At 42.6% G+C, this 25,394-nt stretch overlaps 1 protein-coding gene across 1 annotated transcript in view; it reads left to right on the top strand.

Annotated features, from left to right (window-relative positions):
• Window positions 1–21,547, top strand: part of cubn (cubilin (intrinsic factor-cobalamin receptor)) — a 57,904-nt gene extending 36,357 nt beyond the window's left edge. The window contains exons 41-67 of the mRNA XM_042068124.1: window positions 219–365; window positions 704–894; window positions 1,281–1,449; window positions 1,644–1,818; window positions 1,954–2,132; window positions 2,437–2,646; window positions 3,305–3,445; window positions 3,681–3,868; window positions 4,274–4,445; window positions 4,699–4,902; window positions 5,011–5,160; window positions 5,285–5,406; window positions 5,621–5,846; window positions 5,943–6,130; window positions 7,443–7,599; window positions 7,870–8,019; window positions 8,142–8,330; window positions 9,556–9,685; window positions 10,404–10,621; window positions 13,082–13,281; window positions 18,357–18,519; window positions 18,677–18,885; window positions 19,147–19,291; window positions 19,497–19,678; window positions 19,910–20,075; window positions 20,376–20,611; window positions 21,017–21,547. Of these exons, the coding sequence (XP_041924058.1) occupies window positions 219–365; window positions 704–894; window positions 1,281–1,449; window positions 1,644–1,818; window positions 1,954–2,132; window positions 2,437–2,646; window positions 3,305–3,445; window positions 3,681–3,868; window positions 4,274–4,445; window positions 4,699–4,902; window positions 5,011–5,160; window positions 5,285–5,406; window positions 5,621–5,846; window positions 5,943–6,130; window positions 7,443–7,599; window positions 7,870–8,019; window positions 8,142–8,330; window positions 9,556–9,685; window positions 10,404–10,621; window positions 13,082–13,281; window positions 18,357–18,519; window positions 18,677–18,885; window positions 19,147–19,291; window positions 19,497–19,678; window positions 19,910–20,075; window positions 20,376–20,611; window positions 21,017–21,124 (4,715 nt within the window). The 3' untranslated portion in view covers window positions 21,125–21,547. The remainder of the gene's footprint in view (window positions 1–218; window positions 366–703; window positions 895–1,280; window positions 1,450–1,643; window positions 1,819–1,953; window positions 2,133–2,436; window positions 2,647–3,304; window positions 3,446–3,680; window positions 3,869–4,273; window positions 4,446–4,698; window positions 4,903–5,010; window positions 5,161–5,284; window positions 5,407–5,620; window positions 5,847–5,942; window positions 6,131–7,442; window positions 7,600–7,869; window positions 8,020–8,141; window positions 8,331–9,555; window positions 9,686–10,403; window positions 10,622–13,081; window positions 13,282–18,356; window positions 18,520–18,676; window positions 18,886–19,146; window positions 19,292–19,496; window positions 19,679–19,909; window positions 20,076–20,375; window positions 20,612–21,016) is intronic.
• The last annotated feature ends 3,847 nt before the right edge of the window (window positions 21,548–25,394 follow it).

The following is a 25,394-nucleotide window of genomic DNA, read 5'->3' as shown; positions in this document are numbered from 1 at the left end:
GATGAGGCCAGAATAGATAGAATATTTCTTTCTTTCTTTCTTTCTTTTTTTCTTTCTATAAGGACAGTGGTCTTTGGGACAGTGCTTATTGATCAATAGACATAGACTTTAAATGAGCCAGAGTTAGCTGTATTGTCATCTGTTGTCTTTAGCCAGTAATAATAACAATACAATGACCCATCACATTTGTTAAATTGATCAACTGTGTGTTTTCTCAGGTGAGACCAACCTGTCACCCCTGTTGGCAAACCTGTGTGGCCGAGAGCTGCCCGGATCGATCCACTCCACAGGGGACGCCATGTTTATCCGCTTCACCACTGACAGCAGTGTCATGAGGCAGGGCTTCAATGCCTCTTACTCTAGAGGTGATGGTTCAGCCCATGCCAGATTCAAGAAAGATGTCACACACTATGAATGCTTTACATAATGATATACTGTACATACCTGTAGGCGTATGCATTGTTTTTGTTCAAAATGTCCTGCCTGACTGGAATATAATTCCCATATTCAGCTGTGAACAAAAGAATGTATACATTTTAAAGCAACTTTGCGCTTATAAGCCGAAAATAAGCTGAAAAGTCGAGGTTTTGACATCTGTATCAATGAAATTGAGTGGGAACCCTGAGACATGCCTCAGTTATTAGTTATGCACTCCACTTTATCCAGTTCATTATGTTTACGTTACCTATATTTTTATGGACAGGGTGTGGTGGGCTAATCCACACAGATCGTGGGGTGATCAGCACCCCTCGCTACCCCGAGAACTACCCATCCAACCAGGACTGCAGCTGGCACGTGATGGTCACCCCTGGCTTCAGGGTGTTTGTCAACTTCCAGAGCCCCTTCCAGGTGCAGGGCTTCAGTACCGGCTGCACCTCTGGGGACTATGTGGAGGTGAGTAAATCTTATTAGAGAGTAAAAGAAAGTAAGTTGGGTATGATTATAGGATGGTCGCCTGCCAACAAGTTGTTCTCCTAATCAGGAAGTAGTGTTACTCCTGGACAGTAATGTTTTACAATGGAGAGTGCTGAAAGCCAAATCAGTGCACTCGTGTACTGCCAAGCATCATGCTGTATTGACTATTTATGTGATATGGGTATCATCCAGCGGTGTGCCTGTGTCAGATTCACATTGTCAGGTGTAATGTTGGGTATTTATAAAGCATATCTCTGTGACACTGACATAATTCCAGATGAAGCCGATAGTAGAGGTTGTACATTATGAAGTGTAGACAGTGTGGGGTGACTGGGCTCATTACAAGTCGTTGGTGTGTGTCCCAGCTGAGGAACGGGCCGGACGCATCAGCTCCTCCTCTCGGTAGCCGTCTATGTGGATCCAATCCCCCGTCCTTCGTCCAGACCACTGACAACAACCTCCATGTGCGCTTCGTCTCGGACGGCTCAAATGAAGGTCAAGGCTTCAAGCTGACCTTTGAGGCGCACAGTCAGGGTGAGGGTTTTGTCACTTTGTGACCTTTTTCCACTCGACCAGTGGTACTCATTGGTGAAATTTGTTCAGTTTTTTACTGTATGAATCTGTCTGGTTTAGCAATCTCCCCTACAATAAACAGATTAGTTCTACTTCTACTATCACCAGGGTTCCTTCAGATATGTAAAGTGAGTGACCATTTGTGTTTCTGACAGCTTGTGGAGGACACATCCCGTTGGGAGACTCAGATCCACCAGGCTACATCACCTCACCCAACTACCCCTCCAACTACCCACAGAACATCGACTGCATCTGGGTCATCTCGGTGTCCAACGGGGAGGCGGTGCAGCTGGACTTTGAGGATGACTTTTACATTGAGCCTAATACAGAGTATGACGCTAAGGAGACACACTAATTGACATTGTGAAGGATGTGTGAAGTGATGTTTCTGCCAAATGTGGAGATGTTTCTGGTGCCAATTTTTGATGTAGCTCCGCCACCTGACTGATCCATCATCTCTCACAGCTGTATGTATGACTACCTGGAGGTCCGCGACGGCCCTAGCTCTGATTCAGGCTTCATCGCCAGGCTTTGCGGAAACACACGGCCATCTACCCAGCATTCCACAGGCGCTGCCATGTATGTGAGGTTCCGCACCGACACCAGTATCACGCACAAGGGCTTCAAGGTCAAGTACTCCATCGGTGAGTGTGCGCTCAAGAAATCTACCTCACTGAATTTCTCATGTGTACAAAGAATGCACAGATAGAGACATAGGGTAGACATACCAGACATACATACAAAGTTAGATTTTGTGAATTGCAAGTGGCATTTACTTACAGTATACAGTAGTACCTGAAGGCCTCCTTAATATATCTGTATACCTGTATACTGGTAGTTTTATGAGTTGTATTTGCACCTGATACAACAGAGAGTAGATGTGAATAAATGAAATTAAACTCAAGATGTTTTAACATGGTTGATATAACTGTCCCTTTTGACTCCCAGCCACCTGTACTGGCACATACATTGGCCAGCATGGGACAGTTCGAAGCCCAGGCTTTCCAAATGCCAACTACCCTGACGGGTCCAACTGTGAGTGGTACCTGCACGGTCCTACTGGCCACTACCTCACCCTCAGCTACACTTCCTTCAACCTGACCAGCTCCTCTGATTGCTCCAGTGACTATGTGGAGATCCGCGATTACAACGCCTCGGGTGAGCGCACAATAACAAACATCTCCCAGAGATAGGAAGAGACAACACACACAATCTTTTATTTACTACACCACCTGCCTCATCAACAAATCTATAATATTTTAATGTTATATTACCACTATACTGTGCAATATGACATTATGCATATTGTTCCTTCAACATAGTAGTGTTTGTAACAAAGTATTATTTCAGTCAGGACCACTTTTTCAAGATATAGCTTTATTTACCCTTTGCATAATATTACATTTGGCGGTATGCTCTGTTCTGGGAGCCCCCTGCTCCTTCCATGTGAAAACATAGAAAGCCTATGGGAAGGCAGGGAGAGCAGCAAAGATAAACCTCCCATAGGGTACAGAACAGAGCAGACATCAATGACAACATTGATAAGTCAGAAGTATGAGGAGGAGATAGGTTGGAGGTGGGTTGCAAAAGGCTTGTAGAGAAGCGGCAGGCAGAGGGTAGACTAAGGCAGCTTAAAGGCGCTCTGAATGATCTCTGCCAGCTGGTAATCAGCTGAGCCAGACAGGGAACTGGCAAGACTCCGTGGCAAGACTCTGTGGCCTGCCTGAACTAACGCTATGCTCCATATCTGCATTGAATCTTTTTTTGTCCTTTATATGAGCTCCTTGCTGATCGTTTCTCCATTGTTTCTCTCCAGGCCGACTGTTGGGGAGGCACTGTGGTAACAGCCTGCCCACTCCCGTGGACACTGGCGACAGCTTTGCTTATGTGAAGTTTGTCAGCGACAGCAGTGGCAATGCACCAGGCTTCAGTCTCTCATTCGAGGCTAGCGTGGAGGGTGGGTGGCCTTCCTAATAAAAACTCTTTCTTCTTGCTTACTTCCTTCCTCCCCCTGATTTCTCACACTTCCTGTTCCCTGTGTCCCATTTCATTTCACACGTTTGTCCAGCTATGTCATAGATCCATACTGGCAGGTGCAGTGGCACAGAGTCCCCTCTGTTCTCTTTCTCTGTCTGTCTCAGTGTGGTCAGTTTTTGCAAAAGCAGTTTTGTTCCTTGTTCTCTGACGGACAGAATGTGGAGGGGACCTCAACCTCCCCTCGGGTACCATCTCCTCGCCCAACTACCCCAACCTGTACCCCCACAGCCGCATCTGTCACTGGGAGATCACCGCACCCCATGGCCGCAGGGTCACCCTCACCATCACCGACCTCCGGCTCGAGGGCGAGGGCTCCAGCTCCTGCAACTATGACTATGTGGATGTAAGGCCTTTTCCTGCGTGTCCATGCACCTCTACAAAAGCATGCTATGAGGGTTTTTGGTTATGGTTCTACACAGTTTTCTGGGTTCTGGAATATCCTGTGAGTAATGATCTTTATCTTTACAGGTAGCATAAGAGGGGACAAATAGATTTAGTTTTTAGGATATTGCAGGGCTTTTTCTTGTATTAGTCAATATAAGAACACAGCATACCTCAGTGCTATAGACAGGTGAGAGATAGATTTAATTTAGTATTGGTCAGGGAACAGTGTTTCAGAATGTTGGACAGATTTTTGTTGCACCACTGATGCTGCAGTAATGTAATCATAAAAGTTTAAGGAAGAGCCGGTCTCTAGTGCAATAAAATATTCTGTAATGCTAATGCTGTGGGTCTCTGCTTTTTAAAGGTCTTCAATGGTGTTGTGTCTAATGCCCCGCACCTGGAGCGACTGTGTGGCACTGTTCCCGCTGGTTTTCAGATCAAATCCACCGGGAACACCATGACTGTTGTGTTCCGCACGGACTCCTCCGTTTCCAATGGCGGCTTCAGTGCTGACTACTCGTCCGAGGAGGAAGCAGGTGAGGGGAGCGTTTTCTTTGGAGCACCACAATGTAAAACAGAAACATGAATAATGCAGAGTGTTTATATGGCTTTTAAAATTTTCATGTGATTTTAGTGTAGTGACAGATGAATGGGGCTTTGCATTGTCTTGCTTGTATGGGTTGCTTGCTCTTGAATGTGAAATTTGGACCAGGTTTTAACTTTTCACTTTTTTTTCTCTTTCTGGGTTGTACTCACATGTTTGCACATCATGTTTAATTTTTCCCATAGTGTGTGGAGATCTGATCATAGGCCCAGATGGAGGAAACTTCACATCACCAAACTATGGCGTGGGCAACTACACCAACAAGCTGAACTGCGAGTGGCTGCTTCAGAATCCCCAGCATGTGAATTCCTCCATCGTAATTATAATAAATGACCTACACTTGGAACATCATCAAACCTGTGATTACGACTATATCGAATTCCGCCTGGGTAAGTCAAATTGCAGTTTCATCTCCAAGACAAAGAGGGCACTGTGATATTATTAGGGGACAACAGATGAAGATACTAAAATGTTTTGTTTTCTACTTGTTCCTCTAGGAAACTCAGATGGGGAGCTTTTGACTCGCTTCTGTGGTCAATCAGTTCCTGCTGTGCCAATAGTGGTCTTCACTCCAGAGCTTTGGGTTCACTTCCTCACTGACAGTGCTACAGTAGACTTGGGCTTTAAGGCAACATATTACTTCTCAGGTAGGCGGGTATCTCAGGAATTTCTTATTTTTCTAAATTGTAAGATATCCCACAACTGTGTTCTGACTAACTGCACAGACAGTTTGACCATTGGTTGATGTGTTTGTTCTTTCCACTCGTCCAGAATGTGGTGGTTTGCAAACCGGAGAGGGTGGAACGATCACCAGTCCTGATTATCCAAACAGTTACCCCGGGCCCAGCCGCTGTGCCTGGCTCTTAGAGGCACCTCAGGGCCACACCATCACTGTGAGTGGCACACTCAACATTGAAAGCATTACCCCCAAAAACATTCATTAATGTCCTGAAACTGAATCATTTATGTTTTAATTGAGCTACTGTATCTGCAAGTGGCCAAGACTTCATTATTTGTCAGTGTTGTCTTCAATGTGTACAGTATGTGCAGAACCTGTTATTTTTGTCCTTATGCATACAGCATTAAAACATATGTTTTTCCGTGCAGCTCACTTTCAGCTACTTCCATGTGGAAGAGCATAGCACATGTCACTGGGACTCTGTCACCATTTTCAATGGAGGATCCCCAGGCTCACCCGTTATTGGACAGTACTGTGGAGAGAACTCTCCTGGAACAGTCCGATCAGGGTCCAACAAGCTAGCCATAGTCTTCCTGGCTGACAGCGTAGTTAACCGTGGAGGCTTCATTGCCACTTGGTCTGCAGACTCCTCAGGTACAAAAGGATTCAGCATTCAGTGCAGGGCTTCTCAAACTGGAGTTTATCTGCAGGTTATCTTAAAAGTCCTCTGAACTCTTTTGGTCTCTATAGGTTGTGGTGGCATTATTCATGCGGACACTGGCATCATCAAATCCCCCAACTACCCGCAGAACTTCCCAACCAATGTTGAGTGCTCCTGGACCGTCATCGCTCATGAAGGGAACCACTTGGAGATGAGTTTCAACAGCGAGTTCCAGATCCCAGACTCCAGTGGACAGTGCCAGAATAGCTTTATTAAGGTAGGTAATGGAGACCACTTTGCCACTTCCCAGAGAGTGTAATAGCACAGGACTATATTATCTGACTAAAACTAAGACTGGCTCTTGGTGAATTGTCTCAAGTAAGAATGCAACATAGCTTAGTGTTATTGGGCAGTTCCAGCGTTATGGATGTGACAATTGGACTCATATTGGTAAACAAAATGCCTTAGAGTGGGGGCAAAATTAGTATCAGTGAATTAATTTGCATAACTTTTAATGTAACCTCTGTCCTCTGAATACTGAGAAATCCTCAAATTTTATATAATAATTTTCATCCTAAGAATACAAGGCATTTTATCAGCGTTATGGATGTGACATGAAATATACACACTTTTGTGAGAGATTACAGGTTTTCTACAAACTCTGTGAATTTTGAAGGAAACTGCTGAAACTATGATATATGTAGCATGAAGGAGACTTAAATGAACACAAAAAGTGTGTTTTTTAAACTATGCATCATTTTCGTAATTCATTATGTAGAAAAAAACTGGCGTTATGGATGTGACGGTTTCACGTTATGGATGTGACTTGTCTCAACCAGTCCTCAACAAACTACATAAAACACATAATTAAGTGCTGAATTTTGATATGAAACAATTGAAATAGTAATCATGAAAAACTAGCGATGAAATTATTGCTTCCTCAGCGCCCACTAAGATCCACAGGAAGAATCAGGACAAGTCAATTAAAATATAAAAAAGAAATATTTTTTTTTCTTTTACCATCATCAATTTTGTGACAATTTTGTCAGTGATTCCCGGGTTACTGAAACACCAGGGAACATGAATGCATGCAAACACACAATACACACACACACACACACATAAACACACACACACAGGCACGCACATGCACACACATAGACAGACACACACACACACACATACACTCTTATAAACAAAAGCAAACTCACATATGCACACACTCATTTACATGCACATGAGTTGCAGGAGTAGGAGATGGAGAATGAAGATTTGAACAACAGTTCTATTTGCGTATGCACAACTTTTTTTTTCCATGGAAAGGATGACCTTTGCATGGAATTGCCCTATTCCTAAACTAGAAATGTAAACTATAGTAACAGAAATGAGATTGGCTAAAAAGTTATGAGTTATTCAGCTGTTTTTAAAGGGGAAAATTGCTAGCATTGTTAGAAATCATGCCATTAAGTTTGGAAATACTCAAACTGTCTATGGAAAGGCACTTGACACATGACAGATGTTTTCAAACATTAGAGATTTTGCATTAAATAAATACAAATTCTTATATCATCCAATTCATTTCTTTCTAGGTATGGTCTGGTGATGAGGAGACGAACACTGGGCTTTTGGCCACTGGTTGTGGCAACACCGCACCACCTAGCATCATCGCTCCCTTCAATGTCATCACCGCTCGCTTCCAGTCCTCAGAAAGTGCTGGCAAGGGCTTCAGCTTCTCTTACATCACACGTAAGTGCCGCTTCACACGTTTCCTCTCAGAGCTCAATCACTGGACTAAAGAGGAAGAATCAGAAGAGGAATTGTGGCAAAATGTGACAAGAGAATAGTAAAACCTTCTAACCTATGGATGTTCATGTTCTTCGTTGTTTGAACAGTATACATAATAGGCTTAGTAAAATGAACTTTTACTGTATGCCGCAAATAGCATAATACTATGTATTTACTAGTCCATCCATTCTCCATGGGCCCCTTTAACCCTTTTATACCTCATTTTCTCAGGCTGTGGAGCGAACTTCTCTGCATCCCAGGGTCGTGTTGTTTCTCCTAACTACCCTGAGAACTACCCCTCCTATTCCAACTGCAGTTACCTGCTTAACGCTGGAGAGCAGACCGTCATTGTCCTGTCATTCCAGACCTTCCAAATAGAATGTAGGAGAGTCCTTTAGTTCGGCTAACACTGTCATATTAATCGAATTTTGATAATGAAGTGCATTTTCTTCACAAACTGTTATGTTTCCTTGTCATTATAATGTTCTGTTTGATGTTTCTAGCTCACTCCACATGTCTGTATGATGGAGTGAAGATCTTTGGCGGTGTCTCCATGTCTGGAAACCCCATGGCCACTCTTTGCGGCAACACCATCCCCGGAAGATTCTCCACGTTTGGCCCAATGCTAGTCAACTTCTACTCGGATTCCATCGTCCAGGACAAGGGTTTCCTGGCAGAATACGTAGCCATCCGTGAGTGTTGCCTGACACCACCCATCCAAATTAAACAAAAGACAGGCCTTCTTTTTAGTTGTGGTGATAAGTATTTTGTCAAATGACCAAAAGAGGTTTCTAGTGTTTAACTGTTTTATCTATTGGTATACACGTATGAAGCATTAGTATTGTGCATGCAGTTGAACAGACTAGTGTTCTTTAGAGACCACACATGGAGATACAGTATTCTTAGGTGCTGTCATGGTGTGACCTCACTCACTGACACCTTATGCAAGAGTCCTGAGGTTTGTCAGTCTTACATTCAGTGATCTAAAAGGGTTGTGCATTAACCAGAGACCTAGAGACCAGCTCGGATGTGTCAGCAGTTATTTGGGACTCGAGGGTCAGGCTATCAGCTCTGGTGATGGACCTCTCACCACAGCTTTAGCTGCTGGTGCTCTCTGGGCACAGCCCTTGGCACTGATGGCCAGGGCTTGGGCATGGGGGGGGGGGGGTGTTTACGATGGGGAGGAATGCTGGCGGGCTGTGCTGAGCCCCTGCAATGGGGGAATGTGCGGAATGGGAAGACGCTGCGCTTTTGGAACAATCAGAGGGGATTTGAGAGAGAGGACCCCGCACATGGGGAATATGTGGATACGTGGGGGAATGCCAGTGTCACACACACACACACACACACACACACAAACACAAATACACACACATATACCCAAATACACATAGCTTCACACAAACATTTGTGCATTTTCAAACACACGTTTTTGAAAGGTTTGCAAAAAGACCCCCACACCACACACAGCCTACACAAAGACAATTTCATCTCACATTCGCATCTTTCATTTCCACTTTTGAACTCTGACCATTTTAATTGTGGTGACACTAATAGAGTTGGCCACATTCCTCTCAAAACGCCATCAGCACCCTTTCAGCCATCAAACAAAGCAACCATTATGGCCGTCTGAAAGCGCAGCTCATCGAACATGGCTGGGTTTGAAGATGAAGATAGGGGATCAGGGGAGCAGGGTCTCTGAGGCACTGGGATCAAATACACAATATAAAAACCCAGGGATCTGAATGTCATTGTTTGCTGTTGGTGACCATTTTTTGCTTCACAAACACTTCAAAATGAATGCCTTTATTAAACAGTACAAAACGGTACATTAATGTGTGGTTTATAATGAAACGGGACATGTCTAGTCTGTAAATTATGAAAGCAGTCGATGACTATGTCATTCTTTTGCTCCAGCTTGTGGGGGGATCTTTAATGGTACTGCTGGGACTGTCCAGAGCCCCACCCTCTCCCTCTCTGACTACCATCACAACATCAACTGCACCTACCACATCATGGTCCGCAACAACCGTGTCATTGACCTCAAGTGAGTGAGACATGCAATAAAAACAGCAATGCTGAGATGGGCATGAAAGAAAACAAATTGTTTCATATTTTACTTTCTTTAGTTCTACCATATCAGTGAATCTAGTCACACCCTACATTGAAGGGCTATAAAGCCTAACTGTAAATAAACAGTATATTTAAAAGAATATACTGAACATACTTAGCTTCTGGGAGAGTTGGAAGTCTAAGCTGTTAAGCTGCTACTTTGGCATTTTAATACAATTAGATTATATGTTTTTGTCCCCTGTGTTTTTGACTTCACTTCCCATAAGCAGACAGGCAACAATAGCTGTTTTCCTCAGCAGATGGAAGTTTTTTGTGCAGTCCAGGGAAATACAGCTTGGCCATTGTGCATTGCGTCTGTGGCAGTGGGAGAGAGGAAGCACTTCCTCTATGGCCTTATTCACCTTACTAATCAAACACTGTGGAACACTGTTATATTTAGACACAGTTCTTTGGTGCAATCTGTATTATACCTTTTACAGTGTAACTCTATGTATGGTAGTTGGCATGTTTGGTATGCCTGTCAGAAACTGGCAATTTATCTTTAGCTCCACATTTCTAAACAATTTCCCGTAATCAGTCTAAAAATTGAGGGCTTCATTGTTAAAGTTGAAAGTTTGCGCAAGTTAGGTACCATATCTGGTGTTATTGTCCTTTAAGATGTTGTGCTGTTCTTTCACTTCCCTGTTCTGAAGGTTCAACACATTCCATCTGGAGGCCTCGTCCAACTGTCACTATGACTATGTGGCTGTGTATGATGGAGAGAACACCTTGGCTCCATTGTTGGGGCAGTTCTGTGGGAGCGTGCTTCCGCCAAGACTCCGCTCCTCCTCCAATCAGATGTTCATCGTCTTCAGGACTGACATATCAGTCTCAGGACGTGGTTGGAGAGCAACCTATGCCGAGACGTTAGGTACAATTCATGATGCCACACTCCTATATTCCCTCCATCTTTATCTCAACACCTAGAATATCAATATGTCTTTAACTTTCTTATGATTAATGCTGTTAGTATCTCTCATGTCAAGTCAAGTCAAGTCAACTTTATTTGTATAGTGCATTTCATACACAGAGGTCATTCAATGTGCTTTACATAAACAATAGCAAACAGAAATAGCTGATAAAAGCATAGAAGGGCAATAGTCAAAGAATAGTTTAAAAAGTAAAGAATAATAATAAACTAATAATAATAATAATAATAATAAGAAGAAGAAAACATAAAACACACAAGGTGATAGTACATAAAAGCATAAAAGGGCAATAATTTAAAAGTGTTTAAAAAGTAATAGTTAAATCATGGTTATCATGACGGACTACCAACCGGTTATGTGTTAAGACTTCTCACTGACAGCATTATACTCACAGCTCACAATCTGACTGATGCCATTGTAGGATTACAAATAAGGTCGCAGCCTACAGCGTGATCTCTCTTGCTTTATCCCTCTATGTCAAGAACAGATATTACAGGGCAATTACCCATACTTCCAGCGGCCTGCCAAAGCACTACTAGGCCACCCAGTCCAAATTGTATTACGGTTATTATCTGAGAGCGACCCTTGTTCGCAGTCCTTGTCCACTCAGATCTCCTTCACACACATGCTGACGCAGTGCCAATGTGTGACAACTTGTCTACTCATTCCTGATGGGTACTGGCCGTAAAATCAGGGGCAGGAGGGCATATTTGGAGAGTTAGTCACACTTGCTGGTGCCCAGCAATTGCCCCCCTCTCCCTCTGTACTCTTTAGTGAGGGACCCAAGGTCTGGATCATGGATGTGTGTGCCCATTGCTGTCATAGCTTATGCCCCCCCCTCTCTAACAGAAGCATCTTTTGTATGCATGAAGCTGCTTTCTCTCTCTCTCTCTCTCTCTCTCTCTTCTTCACTCCCTCTCTCCTTCCCTTCCTCTCTCTGTTTCTCTTTCTCTCTCTCTATGTGTGTGTGTGCGCGTGCGTGTGCGTGTGCGTGTGCGTGTGTGTGTGTGTGTGTGTGTGTGTGTGTGTGTGTGTGTGCGCGCGCGTCATAACATCAGCGGAAGCAGATGGAGCGGCGATGGTGCCCAGAGCCCTCTGCTCTCAGCCACTGGGCTCTTGCACTCATCTGTGTTAGCCGGAGACAGACGGCCCCCGCCCGACTCTCGCACGCTGCTTCACAGGAGCCCTGCCCCGCGGGCACAATGGCACACATTCACAGGCCCCCGCCAGCGCCCCCGGTGCTTCAGCAGGGTGACACAAAGGCTCCAGCCCCCTCACAGGCAGGCTTTGTCAGAGGCCAGGCAGAGAGATGGCCAGGGCCGACTGGGAGTGGTTTCCAGTGCTCATAGATCTCCGCTCCGCTTAACTCCCCTTCACCTAACATTTTAGCACTTTCAGCAGCACTTTTAGCCATCCCTGTAGGTTTAGCAACTTCTGTGTAAAAAGTGTAAAGTGGTAACACTTTAGTTTGAAATAGCTCTAAACTTTCTTGCACTTTTATAATATTTAGTAGGATCTCATTAGAGACCTTTGTTATAAATGGCACTGTTTTTGCTTCAGAATTAATAACTATTTTAAGTACTCTTTCTAACTAAAGAGTTGCTATATTAAGAATGTTTATTTTGTTTGCATCATGGTCCCACTGGGACTCCACCCCTGCCTTTCCCAGGCATCAGGAATTCACTTTCCTCAGGAGGCTTGTCCTCTGACAGCGGTGAGCTGACTGGATTGCATAACATAGGCTTCGGAAGTTAGATTTACAACAGTAAATGTCAGTAGTATTGAATGACCGCTTGGTCATGGCATGGGCAGCCTCAGTGTTTGCATGGTTATGTTTTGTGTATATTTTGTTTCATGCTTTGTGTTAGGTATAAACCTATTTTGTAATGTGTAGTGCGTGCAATCTATGAACTAAGAGTTATATGTACTGTAGTACTGATGCAATTTGTCAACATCCTATAATTTTTGAGAGAGACGATTCGATGATAAAATGAGTCTAGTGCCACCTGGTGTTAAAAAATAGAAGCTGATGTCCCATTAATGTGAAGGGGGAGCAAATCCTTCCTCTCCTAATTTTCATGGTCATGGCATGGACTGTAGTGCGTGCAAAGAGTTATATGTACTACAGTAACGATGCAATCTATGAACTAAGAGTTATATGTACTGTATGTACTGTAGTGACAATGTACTTTGTCAACTCCCTATAATTTTTAAGAGAGACAAATCGATGCAAACATGTGTCTCTAGTGCCATCTGGTGTTCGAGAGTAGAAGCTAATGTCCCATTAATGTGAAGGGGGAGCATATCCTCTCATAATTTCCTTTGTGCGTGACACCATCTTTGACACTCCCAATGTCTCTGTCTTTCTCTTTCTCTGCTCTTTCTCTGTGTGTCTCCCCCAGGTCCTCAGCAGGGATGTGGAGGGTACCTGTCATCCGCCCAGGGCATGTTTGGCTCTCCAGACATCAACATGGATGGAATGTACGAGTATAATTTGAACTGCGTGTGGACCATTGCAGCAGCTACCAATAAAGTTCTCAACCTGACATTCAGTACTTTCGAACTCGAGTCAGACAGCACTTGCAGATATGACTATGTCAAGGTAAAACTTCTACTTTATAAAGGATAAATGGATCTGAAAAAACTATGGTCTCATTAGTGTTGACAGTGCTGTTCTATTACAGTAGATAATTTAAACATTTTATATCAGTGTAGTATACCCAAAGACACAACACAATTGCAGCAGAGTATATGTTTGTATAGTGTGTTGCCCCCTGCAGGTAACCCCCAGAACCTAGTCAACGTCAGCCGTTTCTCAGACGTAACCCCAGGCCTAGGCAATTAAGACCCACGATACCCCCAAGAGGTTATTGCAGGTTGCAGGGACCTACTGTCGAGCAAAGTTGCACGTCTTCCCTCTGCGGCGCAGATAACCTATTACTCCTATTTTATATACCCCTTGGAAGTTGATCAGGCTTCCGTGGTGGATTTATTGAGATGTTATTAGATAAGGAGTAGCTACGCCTAGGTCTCGGACAGTTGGCTAACGTGCAAAGATGTTTGACCCTAGAGATTATCTAGAGACACAGGTTATAGGCTACTTCTTGCTCAGAAAAGCATTTTGTGAAAAGTGATTTGGGGAAAGCATTTAATAAGCATAATTTTATTGCAGTAATTTTACCTGGACAGAATGTTGGACAGAACTCATAATGGTCCTCAACAGTACGGCAGTCAACAACATAACAGTAGCCTAGCCCTACAGTATGTGTGGCTCCTTTAAGTGAACCTGACGTCAGTGAATTGCGAGTGAGTGGCTAGAGCAGTGGTCCCCAAACTTTTTCTTCCGAGGGCCAGCTCAATATGCCTGGCTCCAAGAGAGGGCAAGAGACTCGGAGTAGTTGTATATCAGTAACCATAAATAGCTTAGTGCTGTGAACAACAGCAGTCTACCTTAGTTGAATATTCTATTACATTTAATCATAGGCTATTGCAATTTAATACCATTGTTAGCTGTGTTTATATTGTCATCATGCCATATCAGTGTAAAATTAAATAATAATAATAATAATAATAATAATAAAACAGTTGCATTCCCAAAAGTATTAGCAGGGAGTCCCAAAAGTATATTTTATCAAAAATGTGTGAACTCTGAATTCTGTGTCTTTGCATACACAGCTCAAGTTGTGAATATCCTACAAATAATTTAAAGTTATCAAACTATGAGAATTTTATGAAGTGCTGAAGTGGTCTGAAATTACCACTTTGAGAACTTTGTGAACTCTTTGTATGAACATTTGAACGAGTGAATAAAAAATAGAAATAATTATCCCAGAAAGTCCCAGAAATATGACTTGAATAGAAGTTAGTTAGTTGTTAACAATTAATTGATAAACGTTTAAAATACTTTGAGCACTGATGCAGTCAGCATAGGCCTCTTAAGGCCCATTCACACCAAAAACGATAACGATAACTATAAATAAATATCGTTCTCGTTAATATGAATGACGACGTTCACACATAAACTATAATGATAATGACATGAAGAACGATATCGTCGGGGATCACTTTCAGAGCGATTTTCACGATAAAATGCTAATAGCCAATCAGAACCCATCGAATTTTAGCCCTCACATTTATTAACACAATGAGAGACTTTGTTTATCGTTGTTCAGTGTGAACGCTTTTATCGTTATGGTTATAGTTATCGTTATCGTTCTTGGTGTGAATGGGCCTTTACATTGTTTGCAGGTAGGCCTACATTTCATTCCGTTTTTCGATGGCAAACGCACGTCACAGCTATAGGCCTACTGTTTAAACTTCGGATCTAGGCCTACACATTAATTCACATCAATACGAAAATAGAAACACTTTGACATCTACATGTAAGCATCCCAAGTAGGTTATATACCATACACAGACATAAATAATTGTAATTATTTAAGATTAGATTGTTGCCTTTACATTGTTTGCAGGTAGGCCTACATTTCATTCCGTTTTCGATGGCAAACGCAAAACAGCGCCAAAACAACCACCGGTGGACAGAAAGAGTATTACATGTGTACTGTTAAGACTCGCCATAGAGAATGAATGGGGGAAATTGCGAAGGTTTTAGTTTGACGATGTTGTACTCCCGTGCGGGCCGGATGCTATATACTACGGACATGTTTGGGGGGCCGCCCAAAATGAGGTGCCATCCGTAGTTTGGAGACCACTGGGCTAGAGAGTTTGAATCGTTTTCATTTAGGACTAAACGCTCATAAACGGCTCAGCTTGGAATAAGCTACTGTATATCGACCAAATCAGAGTTTGTGAGGGAAACTTAGGTTTAGTTTCAACTGCGGGTAACTGAATAAAGCTGCAACTCCTCAGACTGTATCTTATGTCCGTCTACTCTGTTGCGCACAACCTGCTGCAGCAGAAATGAAAGGAGTTAGCCCCGAAGGTTTTAATAACTTATTATGATAACCTGTCTGGAACTGAAGCACGAATGGTTAGCATATTTCTAGGTAATAATACAAAACCCAAGCTAAAGTAATGCAAATATAATACTAAAACACAACTTAGAACTAGGCCTACTTATGTACTCGTCCCTCTAACGAGTTTGTTTATTTGTTTCCCCGACCGCGCGGTAAAGTGAAAACACACCAGCACAAGACGGCTCTAGATAGGACTGAGCTCCGCTCTATTAAGGTTAAATGGCGGATCATTCACGAGAGGATTTTGAGATGCACAGATTCCCAAATGAACGCATATCCACAGATTTTGTTAGAGTGGTGAAATACATTCACACCGCTGACATTATATTGAGGAAAAAGTATAGCCAACCAAGCTCAAGCAGCTCAGTGTAGCCAGACGGCCTAAATTAGGACTTTAAAAAATATCGGCGCAAATTATCGGCCAGAATTCTGTTATCGGACTGATAATATTTTCATTTTTTCACTTATCGGCTAATAATATATCGGCCGCCGATATATCGTGCATCCCTACCTATTTATACTAGTTAGACTTGTCCTCCCCCACACATTCCTAAGACAAATCAATCCTACTTTTCCACGACAGTTAAGAACCTTCTAGAAGGTTCACAATAGCTGGGAATATTCCCACGGTAGCTGGGAATATTCTCACGGTAGCTGATACATTCTAGAAGTCACTGATCTTACCCAACAATTTAAAATGACACACATTACTTCTCCGGGTTACATTTCGGAGATGCTACCATTACATTCAGCACTGTAGGTTTACAGATAGTTTCACAAACAGTTTACATTCAACAATTATAACAATGTGACACATTACATTTAACAATGTACACTTTTACAGTCATCACAAAAGAGATCGGTTGCATTCTAACAAGTTACAAACATTTATTGCATTAACTCTTCACACAATGTAATCTGAATACAATCATTTAAACAGTTTAAGGCACTTTACCCATTTCACAGTTTTGAGACATAGGCTACAATTCCTTATAGTAGGCCTACATAATTCCCTAAACTTTACAATGTCAGACTACTAAAGTACTTGTATTGTTACATTTCATTCATCGCACTTTATTATTTATTATGAGGTCATTGTTTGCAGTTATGGTTCATTTTCCATTCTTTTATTCACATTCAATAATCATCAAGTATTTCTGAGGTCAGGGCAATCTGGTTTAGTAATCCAGCACATTGTTCAACATCTGTTAGCCTACAGCACATTCATTCACTTCCACACTTTCAGGTGAACTTAATTCAAGAATAGGTTGCAAGGCCACTGGTTTAACATTACGATTCAATTCCTGGGCCCAGTTTCCCGATAACGACGGAGACACGCTCTTAAGAGGGTTTTCTACGATTCATCTTACGATCGTTCGTTTGGTTTTTCCGACTGTTTCCCGAACATGCTCGTAGCGTGAACGCGCGTGCACTGCTCTTAAGATGCTCTTAAGGGGAGCTGTCTAAGTTAATAGTTCTGAAATATCTTCTGATTTGATGGTGATGTCAGGTGACTGCACGTCACAGCTATAGGCCTACTGTTTAAACTTCGGATCTAGGCCTACACATTAATTCACATCAATACGAAAATAGAAACACTTTGACATCTGCATGTAAGCATCCCAAGTAGGTTATATACCATACACAGACATAAATAATTGTAATTATTTAAGATTAGATTGTTGCACCATGCAATAATTTTTCGCTGTGTCACTTAAGAACATGTTTGAAGATAAGAAAGAAGTCGAGTAAGAAAGTGAGGAAATGTAGGCTTAGATTTTGATGCAGTACTAGGCCTACAGACTAAACCACATGTTCCTTTCTCTGATTTTACCTCATAGGCCTAATAAAATATATCCCTCACTTAGCAAAGATAATGGCAAACTATTCTGGCAACGTCTCGTTTCATAACTGGATTGCATTTTTGTCCGCTTTTCATCACATTATTATGACCATTAAATGTAGGCTATACTATTTTGCATGCTAAAATCTGATTCATCAGGTAAACACAATAAAGAATGGTAACATACATTGGATTATGTATTCTAAGTTGTAATTCCTCTGTATGTCCTATTGGTGACCTCAGTGAGAAGTACTGTTAAGATGCTCTTAGCCGGTAACGAGAACTCTGGAGAGTTCGTAAGAGGGGCTTTACGACGCTCTTAGGCTTAAGATGCTTTCCGGAAACTGGGCCCAGATCAGTTTCTTTCCTAATTTGCCTAATCATATTTTCTAGGTCAGACAGATTGATAGCTAGCGCTGAATCTAGCCTTTCTGTGTTTTCGCCTTGTAAGACGTATTGGTTTTGTGCTACCGCTCTGTGGTCCATACGGTTGGTGTTCAGGCAACACGTCAATAGGCATGTGTATGTTTGTAAAGACAAACATACATAAATTAGATATTTGAGTCTATCTATACCGTTGAATTGATTGATTGAGTGATTGATTGATTTGAATGATCGGTCTTGATGCACAGTCATATAGCCTATGTATGATTCACTTTTTTAATTCTACAAGTTCATCTTTTTTTCCCTATGCTGCATTTTGTGAGTCTGAAATAAATATCGAATTGGAATTGAATCAGAATACGATGTGATTACTCTAATTTCTGATGATTGTGAAATATTATACTTGCTTATCTCTGCCTGGCTAGCTAGCTACTTCCTATTGTACCAGTATTCAACACTGGCCTTTTCCTCCAGGTGTACGATGGTGACAGTGTGAGCTACCCTCTTGTGGGCACCTTCTGTGGAAACATCATTCCAGCTTCCTTTGCCTCATCCGGGAACTTCCTGACCATTCACTTTGTGTCGGACGGCTCAGTGAATAGACGCGGCTTTAATGCCACCTACACTGCTGTGGACCGTACGTTCTTCCCCCTAATCTTGGACCTGTGCTCACAGCAAATAGTCCCTTCCTTATCTATATACAATCATGTAAATTTGTCTCAGATTTTGTGGATTGTGTGAGTCACACTGTTTAGGCCAGGACCAAAATTGAGTGTGTTCTTTTTTCTCTCCAGTCCTGTGCGGTGGGGTCTTCAATGCCACCAGCTCCCCACAGACAATCATGTCCCCGATGTACCCCAACGCCTACCCGCCCTTCACCAGCTGTCGCTGGGTACTGGACGCACCCTCCATGGAGACCATCAAACTGGTCGTGCAGCAATTCCGCCTACAGGCCAGCCAGACCTGCGACCGCAACTACCTGGAGTTCAAGGACTGGCCCCAGGTGAGGAATGTCGGCCTGGGAACAGAACCATCTGAGCTCTCTGTGACAGAAGGGAAAGGGGGAATAAAGAGCATAGATGGTGGTTAACTATACTTGCAATGCACCACTGTTCTCTTTGGGTTTTTACAATTCATTCAAGTCACAAAGGGGAGTACTCCATCTAGTGGTTATAGAGAAAAGTATACAAATATATATAGGGGTGAATAGTTTCTGTTGTATAGAGTTACGAAGTGATGTGTATTAATTTTGTTGTTTCCTTAGGGAGATTATGGACAGGCACATAAGTTCTGTGGTTCAGACAATTCTGTCCCAGATTTCTATAGCTATGGACGTTCCATGTTTGTCACCTTCAAATCAGATGCTTTCATGACTGGGAATGGCTTCAGTCTCACCTACCAGGTGGCAGGTAAAGATGAACGTTTTGGTATAGTCTGAACCATTAAGAGTAGAACCCTTTGGTGAGTGGTAGATTGAATTACTACTGTCCTGCTCTGGTTCTTCCCTGTGTGTGTGTGTGTGTGTGTGTGTGTGTGTGTGTGTGTGTGTGTGTGTGTGTGTGTGTGTGTGTGTGTGTGTGTGTGTGTGTGTGTGTGTGTGTGTGTGTTCTCCAGGATGCAGTAGGACATATAATCAGTCGTATGGTTATCTGAAGAGTCCCGGCTGGCCAGATGTCTACCCACACAACCTTGACTGCAGCATCGTCCTCCTGGCCCCACAGAACAACTCCATCTCTCTGTTCTTCAGCAGTTTCGACCTGGAGCCTCACACCTCCTGCAACTTTGACTTCCTCGAGGTTAGCCCACGAGCTCACTCTTCTCCTGGCCAGGCTGACACCAAACCATTCTGATCCATGGATTTGCCAAAGCAAATTCAAATGCGCTTTAAAATGCTTTCAAATGTGTCTGGTCTCCAGACTGCTTTTGTACATATCTCTTTCCCAATCTTAACCTCTCTTTCCCACTTCATCTTTGGGTGTCGGGCAATCCTCCCTGCTCTCTGCTCATCTGTCTGTCTTGTTTGCCAGGTGCGTAATGGCAGTACAGCCAGTGGCCCACTGCTAGGCAAGTACTGTGGCTCCACGCTGCCCAATCCAGTCTTCCCTGGGACGAATCAGCTCTTCCTGCACTTCAAGAGTGACTTTTCTTCAGCCCGCAATGGTTTTGAGATCACCTGGACATCCTCCCCTCAGGGTACACTCAAGATTGTTGTCCTATAATGTATACTGTAACTACTGGGTAGTGTCATCCTGTTAAATGTGTGAATGATTTATGACTTGCGTCATAATTTGTGAGTAAATTTGTGAATTATTTATGAATTGCGCCAGTTATGATTGTTGGTGTTTGTGTGAATCAATTCATTGGAAGACAAACACCTCAAAAAAAAAATGTAACCCTAAAAAGGAAATGCCTGATTCAGTTGTGCTCTTCCAACACAACTGTGTGTACAAGCATGTCTCTGGATAAATTGATGCATGTCTAACCTTTGATCAGGCTGCGGTGGTGTACTGTATGGAGATCACGGCGCCTTCACCAGTCCCAACTTCCCTGGCACCTATGTCAATGGCACCCACTGTGAATGGGGCATCAAGGCACCCAGCGGCCGTGTAGTGACCGTCACCTTTGCCCAGATCAGCATCGACGACCCAGGCAGCTGCGAGAGCAACTATCTGAAGCTGTACGACGGGCCGGATGCCAACAGCCCTCCAGTGGGCCCTTACTGTGGAGCGGTACGTAACCAATGAGACTCTTTACAAGAAAATAACTACATATGAGGCCAAAGTCATGTTTTAAAAGCACACTTCCTATAAAATGGCTACCTATTTTAGAACCTGTTATGCAAATAGAATATTCTTAGAGCTAAAATAGATGCGTCTGGACCTCACAGTAGAGTTAATTACGCTTAAGGAAGACAACCTCTGGCTCCTCTGTGTGTGTTTTTTTTGTTTTCTGAGGTCAGTTCCAGATTAAACAGTGCGGCGTATCAATAGTGTTTCCTGGAAATGAAATGGAAATGGCTGCCCTGAATGGGCATGTGGGGGGGGGGGGGTGGTATGTTGGGCAATTTGGCATAAAGAGTAACAGGCCATCTACGTGTGTGTGTGTGTGTGTTTGTGTGTGTGTTTCCTCTGTAGGAGACGAACATTGCGCCGTTCACCGCCTCCTCACATCATGTCTATGTCCAGTTCCACGCCGAGTACGCTACACTGCCGTCTGGATTCAGGCTCACATGGAGCAGCTGAGGACACTGTATCCAATATACACTCACCCACACACACTCAGTAACACACTGTACATCCATTAGCTGTTGATGGCAAAAATCGTATTTTATGTGATTTGTCAGCCTTTTTTGCTAAGATGAGAAGAGAGGATGTTAACAGAGATATGTAAGTGACATTCCCCACCCACACACACACAAACACAAACATACACACAGACACATACACACATTCAAATGAATCTTTTTAATGTACAGAGAATTCAGTTATTCCAGCCATACAGAATACACTGACCACAATTTTTACTCACCTCACTCACCTATACCATTATAATAAGCAAAATCAAACTCCAAATACATGTAGCCTCTAAAATTGTGTGTAAATAATGATGATTACAAATATACATGTAAAATGTTTTTGTTTTTAAAAATAAAATTGGAAAAAGTTGCTTGGTCTGCATTGTGCATAGTATTGTCTGCATAGTATTTTTTTAATTAGTAAAAAAGCTCTTTGAACTAATGAATTAAGACAGAGCCTCTCCAACTTGTTTACACAGAAAAAGCTAATAATGAAAGGACTCAACATTTCACAGATCTTCTCACAGTCATCAAACTGTTCTCAGTACATCGAAAACCTTTGAGCCAAAAGCCACTAAATAGCACAAATCATCTGTGAAATGTTTCAAACATCTAAAATATTTTCCAAACAAGAAGCCATAATTGGTCTAGAACTGTGAATATCATTAATTATAACTCACTAAATCACAATTGGGGGAAAAATTATCCAATTAGCACCCTGGCATATGTGCCTAACCCTGCTGAGGCTTTCATGCATTCTCATCGCGTTTGAGAGGTTCTCGACAGAATGGCTAATTCCTGGCGTTGCTGGCAGGGATAATTTGGGCATTGTGTCTGAGCAGCTCTCCCAGACCTCAGCCTCGGAGCGCATTCTGACAGCTCTGACTGCTCCACAGACAGCCTGATCAGACCACTGTGTGGCTGGAGGATAGGAGAATGTGGAGGGAAGAGATGGGGAATGGGTAAAGTGGGTGGGAGAGCTTGGAGGTTGGGGGTGGGGGTCCATCAAACTGAAAAGTGAGACTGACGCTAAAACGGACGTCTGCAGAATGCTGCCAAGACAGTGTGTGTTTGGGATGTGGGCAGGTGTTTGAAAGGTGGCAGGATTGTGTGTGTGTGTGTGTGTGTGTGTGTGTGTGCAGCTCTGTGTGGTTTAAGGTGCCTCTGACCTAAGGTAGCCTGGGTGTTCCCATGCTGCCTTGTGCGCGATTTGATTCACGCTGCTAAGGCAGCCTGGAGACCATGGAGCAAATTTTCGCCTGAGATAGGGAACCAATCACAGAACAGGGGGGAAAGCAAGACGATGATGAGCTATGCACAGACGCATTTGATAGACATCCGTGGCACCAAATAAACGGATCTGGGCATTTTTTTCAAATACGAGAAAATGAACGTTTGGTTCCCAGACCACGTCTCATTGAGAAGTGGTGGCGCTAGCCAGGCTAGACCTAAGGCTGGGCGATAAAACGATAGCGATATGTATCACAATCTATGATCACCGTTCACAGTGCTCAGTCCGAGGGGCGGGATAATCGGTTGTCTTTCAAATTCCCTCTGCACGCAATAGGACAGCGCTGAGTGGTTATCTCTTTTGGATACCTACAGCCTGTCAAAGAAATTGGTCCTTGTCTCCTTAGAACCAATTATTCTAGGAGGTCGGTTCTGGATTTTGCCATGGCAAGTTTAGATTTATGCTGCCCATGCCCTAAAATCTGCACCCTGATCACATCTAAAGACAATGCACAAATTTGACTGTCACAGACTATGATTTTATAAAGACTGGGAATCTTACAGGCTCGTTATTTACAAGACTGTAACTAGAATCCTTTTGAATTATTTCCCATTGTGCACCAGATATCAACAGGAACTCAACGAAGCTTGTATGAACGATCCACAGCCTTCACGTTTCAAAGTCATACAGTATTTTCATGCTTCTTCAGCATTGCTGCATGTGGGACATCTGCAACCTGCTGTGTTATACATAGCAACATTAAATTAGCTCATGTTACCTCTCCATACATGCTTGAGTAGGTAAAGGTCAAGTTTATAAGTATTTAGATGCATAAAAGTATATTTGGGCTTGACGGGCTACAGAGATCAAAATAACAACAAAATCACAAATAATCCTGTATGGCTATAACCATAGACATAATATACATAGACGCCGCATCGACCGCTGCTCCCTACTAGCGCTGACGAGATTTGGAGCCGCCATCTTGGACCGGTCATCCACTCCACTCAGTGTAATCTGTTTGGCCGGTGCAATGAGCTGTCAGCACACTTAATTAATCATATCTCACTGAATACCGAACAGATTTTCACGCGGTTTTTCTTGCTGCAAAGGTCATACATGTAGCTATGATACAGGCCACATTGTTCGAAAATACAAAATACAACCAATAGTACGGTAATGTTAAATCTTACTTGTGAAAAGTAAATCCCCCGAGTATGGTCCGCCGATTTGAGCAGGAACATGCTGCACAGTGCTGTCATCTTGTGTTTTCTGCTGCAACGCAATGAGGAGTATGACCGGTCCAAGATGGCGGCCGCATTTCTTGTTTCCAGCAGCCAATGCGGCGTCTATGTATATTATGTCTATGGCTATAACCCCCTTGCCCCCCTCCTGGTTGGTGCTGAAGAGAGCTCACTTAGAGAGAAGAGAGCGCACTTTTCATAATGTCCACATCAGTATTTGCATGAGCCATTAGGGGTATTCCACGGAAACATCATGTACTGGTTCTACCAGATGGGCACAGGCTTTACACAGATTAGAACATTGGGTTGGGTTGCCAGATATATTCATCAAGTATGGCTCATCATCATACTTGACAGACAGAAGCTTCTTTGTTGCCATCAGCAACTCAACACCAACAGCCTTGACCTTTGGTGTCCCCCAGGAGTCGATCTTAGGGCAGCTATTATTCAACCTTTATACCACCTCAACAACATTGCCAAACTAAGATCTCTTATGTGAAAACATGAATTACACAGGCCTTCATAAAAAATGAAAATAAAATAGCTTCAAGTCATACAAAATGCAGCAAGTAAAGTTCTTACAAGAAAATAAAAGAACTGACCACATTACTCCAATACTCAAGTCTCTACTGGGATCCAGTGAATTGACTTTTACATGTAAGCACTCCTGCTTGTTTATAAATCTCTAAATGAGACAGGATCAAACTGTATATCAGATATGGTTCAGAAATACACACCTGTCAGACCTCTCAGATCACAGGAGAAACATACACTATCAGAACTAAACATGGTGAAGCAAAAAGCTGCAATGCGGTTCGGTTTTGGAACCAACTTCCAGACATTGAAAATGCCCCAACTGTTTCCAGTTTCAAATCTAGACCAAATTATTCTCAAATGCTTTCTGCTAACTGATCAAATGCATATAATTTGAATCAGCTGCACTATATGTTCACTGCACTGTATGTCTTTTCAAACAATTTTATATTGTTGTTTTATGCTTTTATTTACTATAATTTACTATTCTTTGCCTTTGTTTATGTAAAGCACATTGAATTGTCTCTGTGTATGAAAGGTGGCATATAAATAAACTTGCCTTGCCTACATTACTGTCACAGACTGCTATACTCACCGCCTTGACTATATCTGGAACATGAACAACAGGGGTTCAGACTGTGCAAGCTCAGTTTGACCATCTGGTCCAGCGGTGATGCTGATAAAATGAACACCGCTATATATAATGTGTCAGTTATGCAGCAGCTTGCCCACCCCAGGTGATTAGCCTCAAGCCTTTTTTATGGTATTCAAACTAATGGAATTGTTGTAACACCATTACCTAGTACAACCATGTTATAATTGCAGCAGAGGCTAATGTAGATCAGAGTATCACAATGTATTTGTCAGATGCAAATTACCAATTTACACGTAACTTAATTTACATTTGTTCATTTAGCGACACTTTTATCTAAAATAACTTACTTATAAAATGAGGAATAACATTCAAACTGCAATGTGTATGTTACACAGACAAAGTTACACACACAGATCAATGTAAAATGAATAATCTAAAGTTACAAGCAAGAGAATATGTAAAAAACATACAAACATTGAAAATACAGAATATTCAGAGTGTTGATAGGGATCAAACAATAGAGATTATCTGTAGGACAGAAACCATTTTACCACACACATTGAGACCAATCTAATGAAATCAAACATAGCCTCACTTCCTTCATTTAACCATG

The sequence above is a fragment of the Alosa sapidissima genome, chromosome 17, assembly GCF_018492685.1.
Source record: "Alosa sapidissima isolate fAloSap1 chromosome 17, fAloSap1.pri, whole genome shotgun sequence".
Lineage (NCBI taxonomy): Eukaryota > Metazoa > Chordata > Actinopteri > Clupeiformes > Clupeidae > Alosa > Alosa sapidissima.
This window is presented reverse-complemented; position numbering and strand designations above follow the sequence as displayed.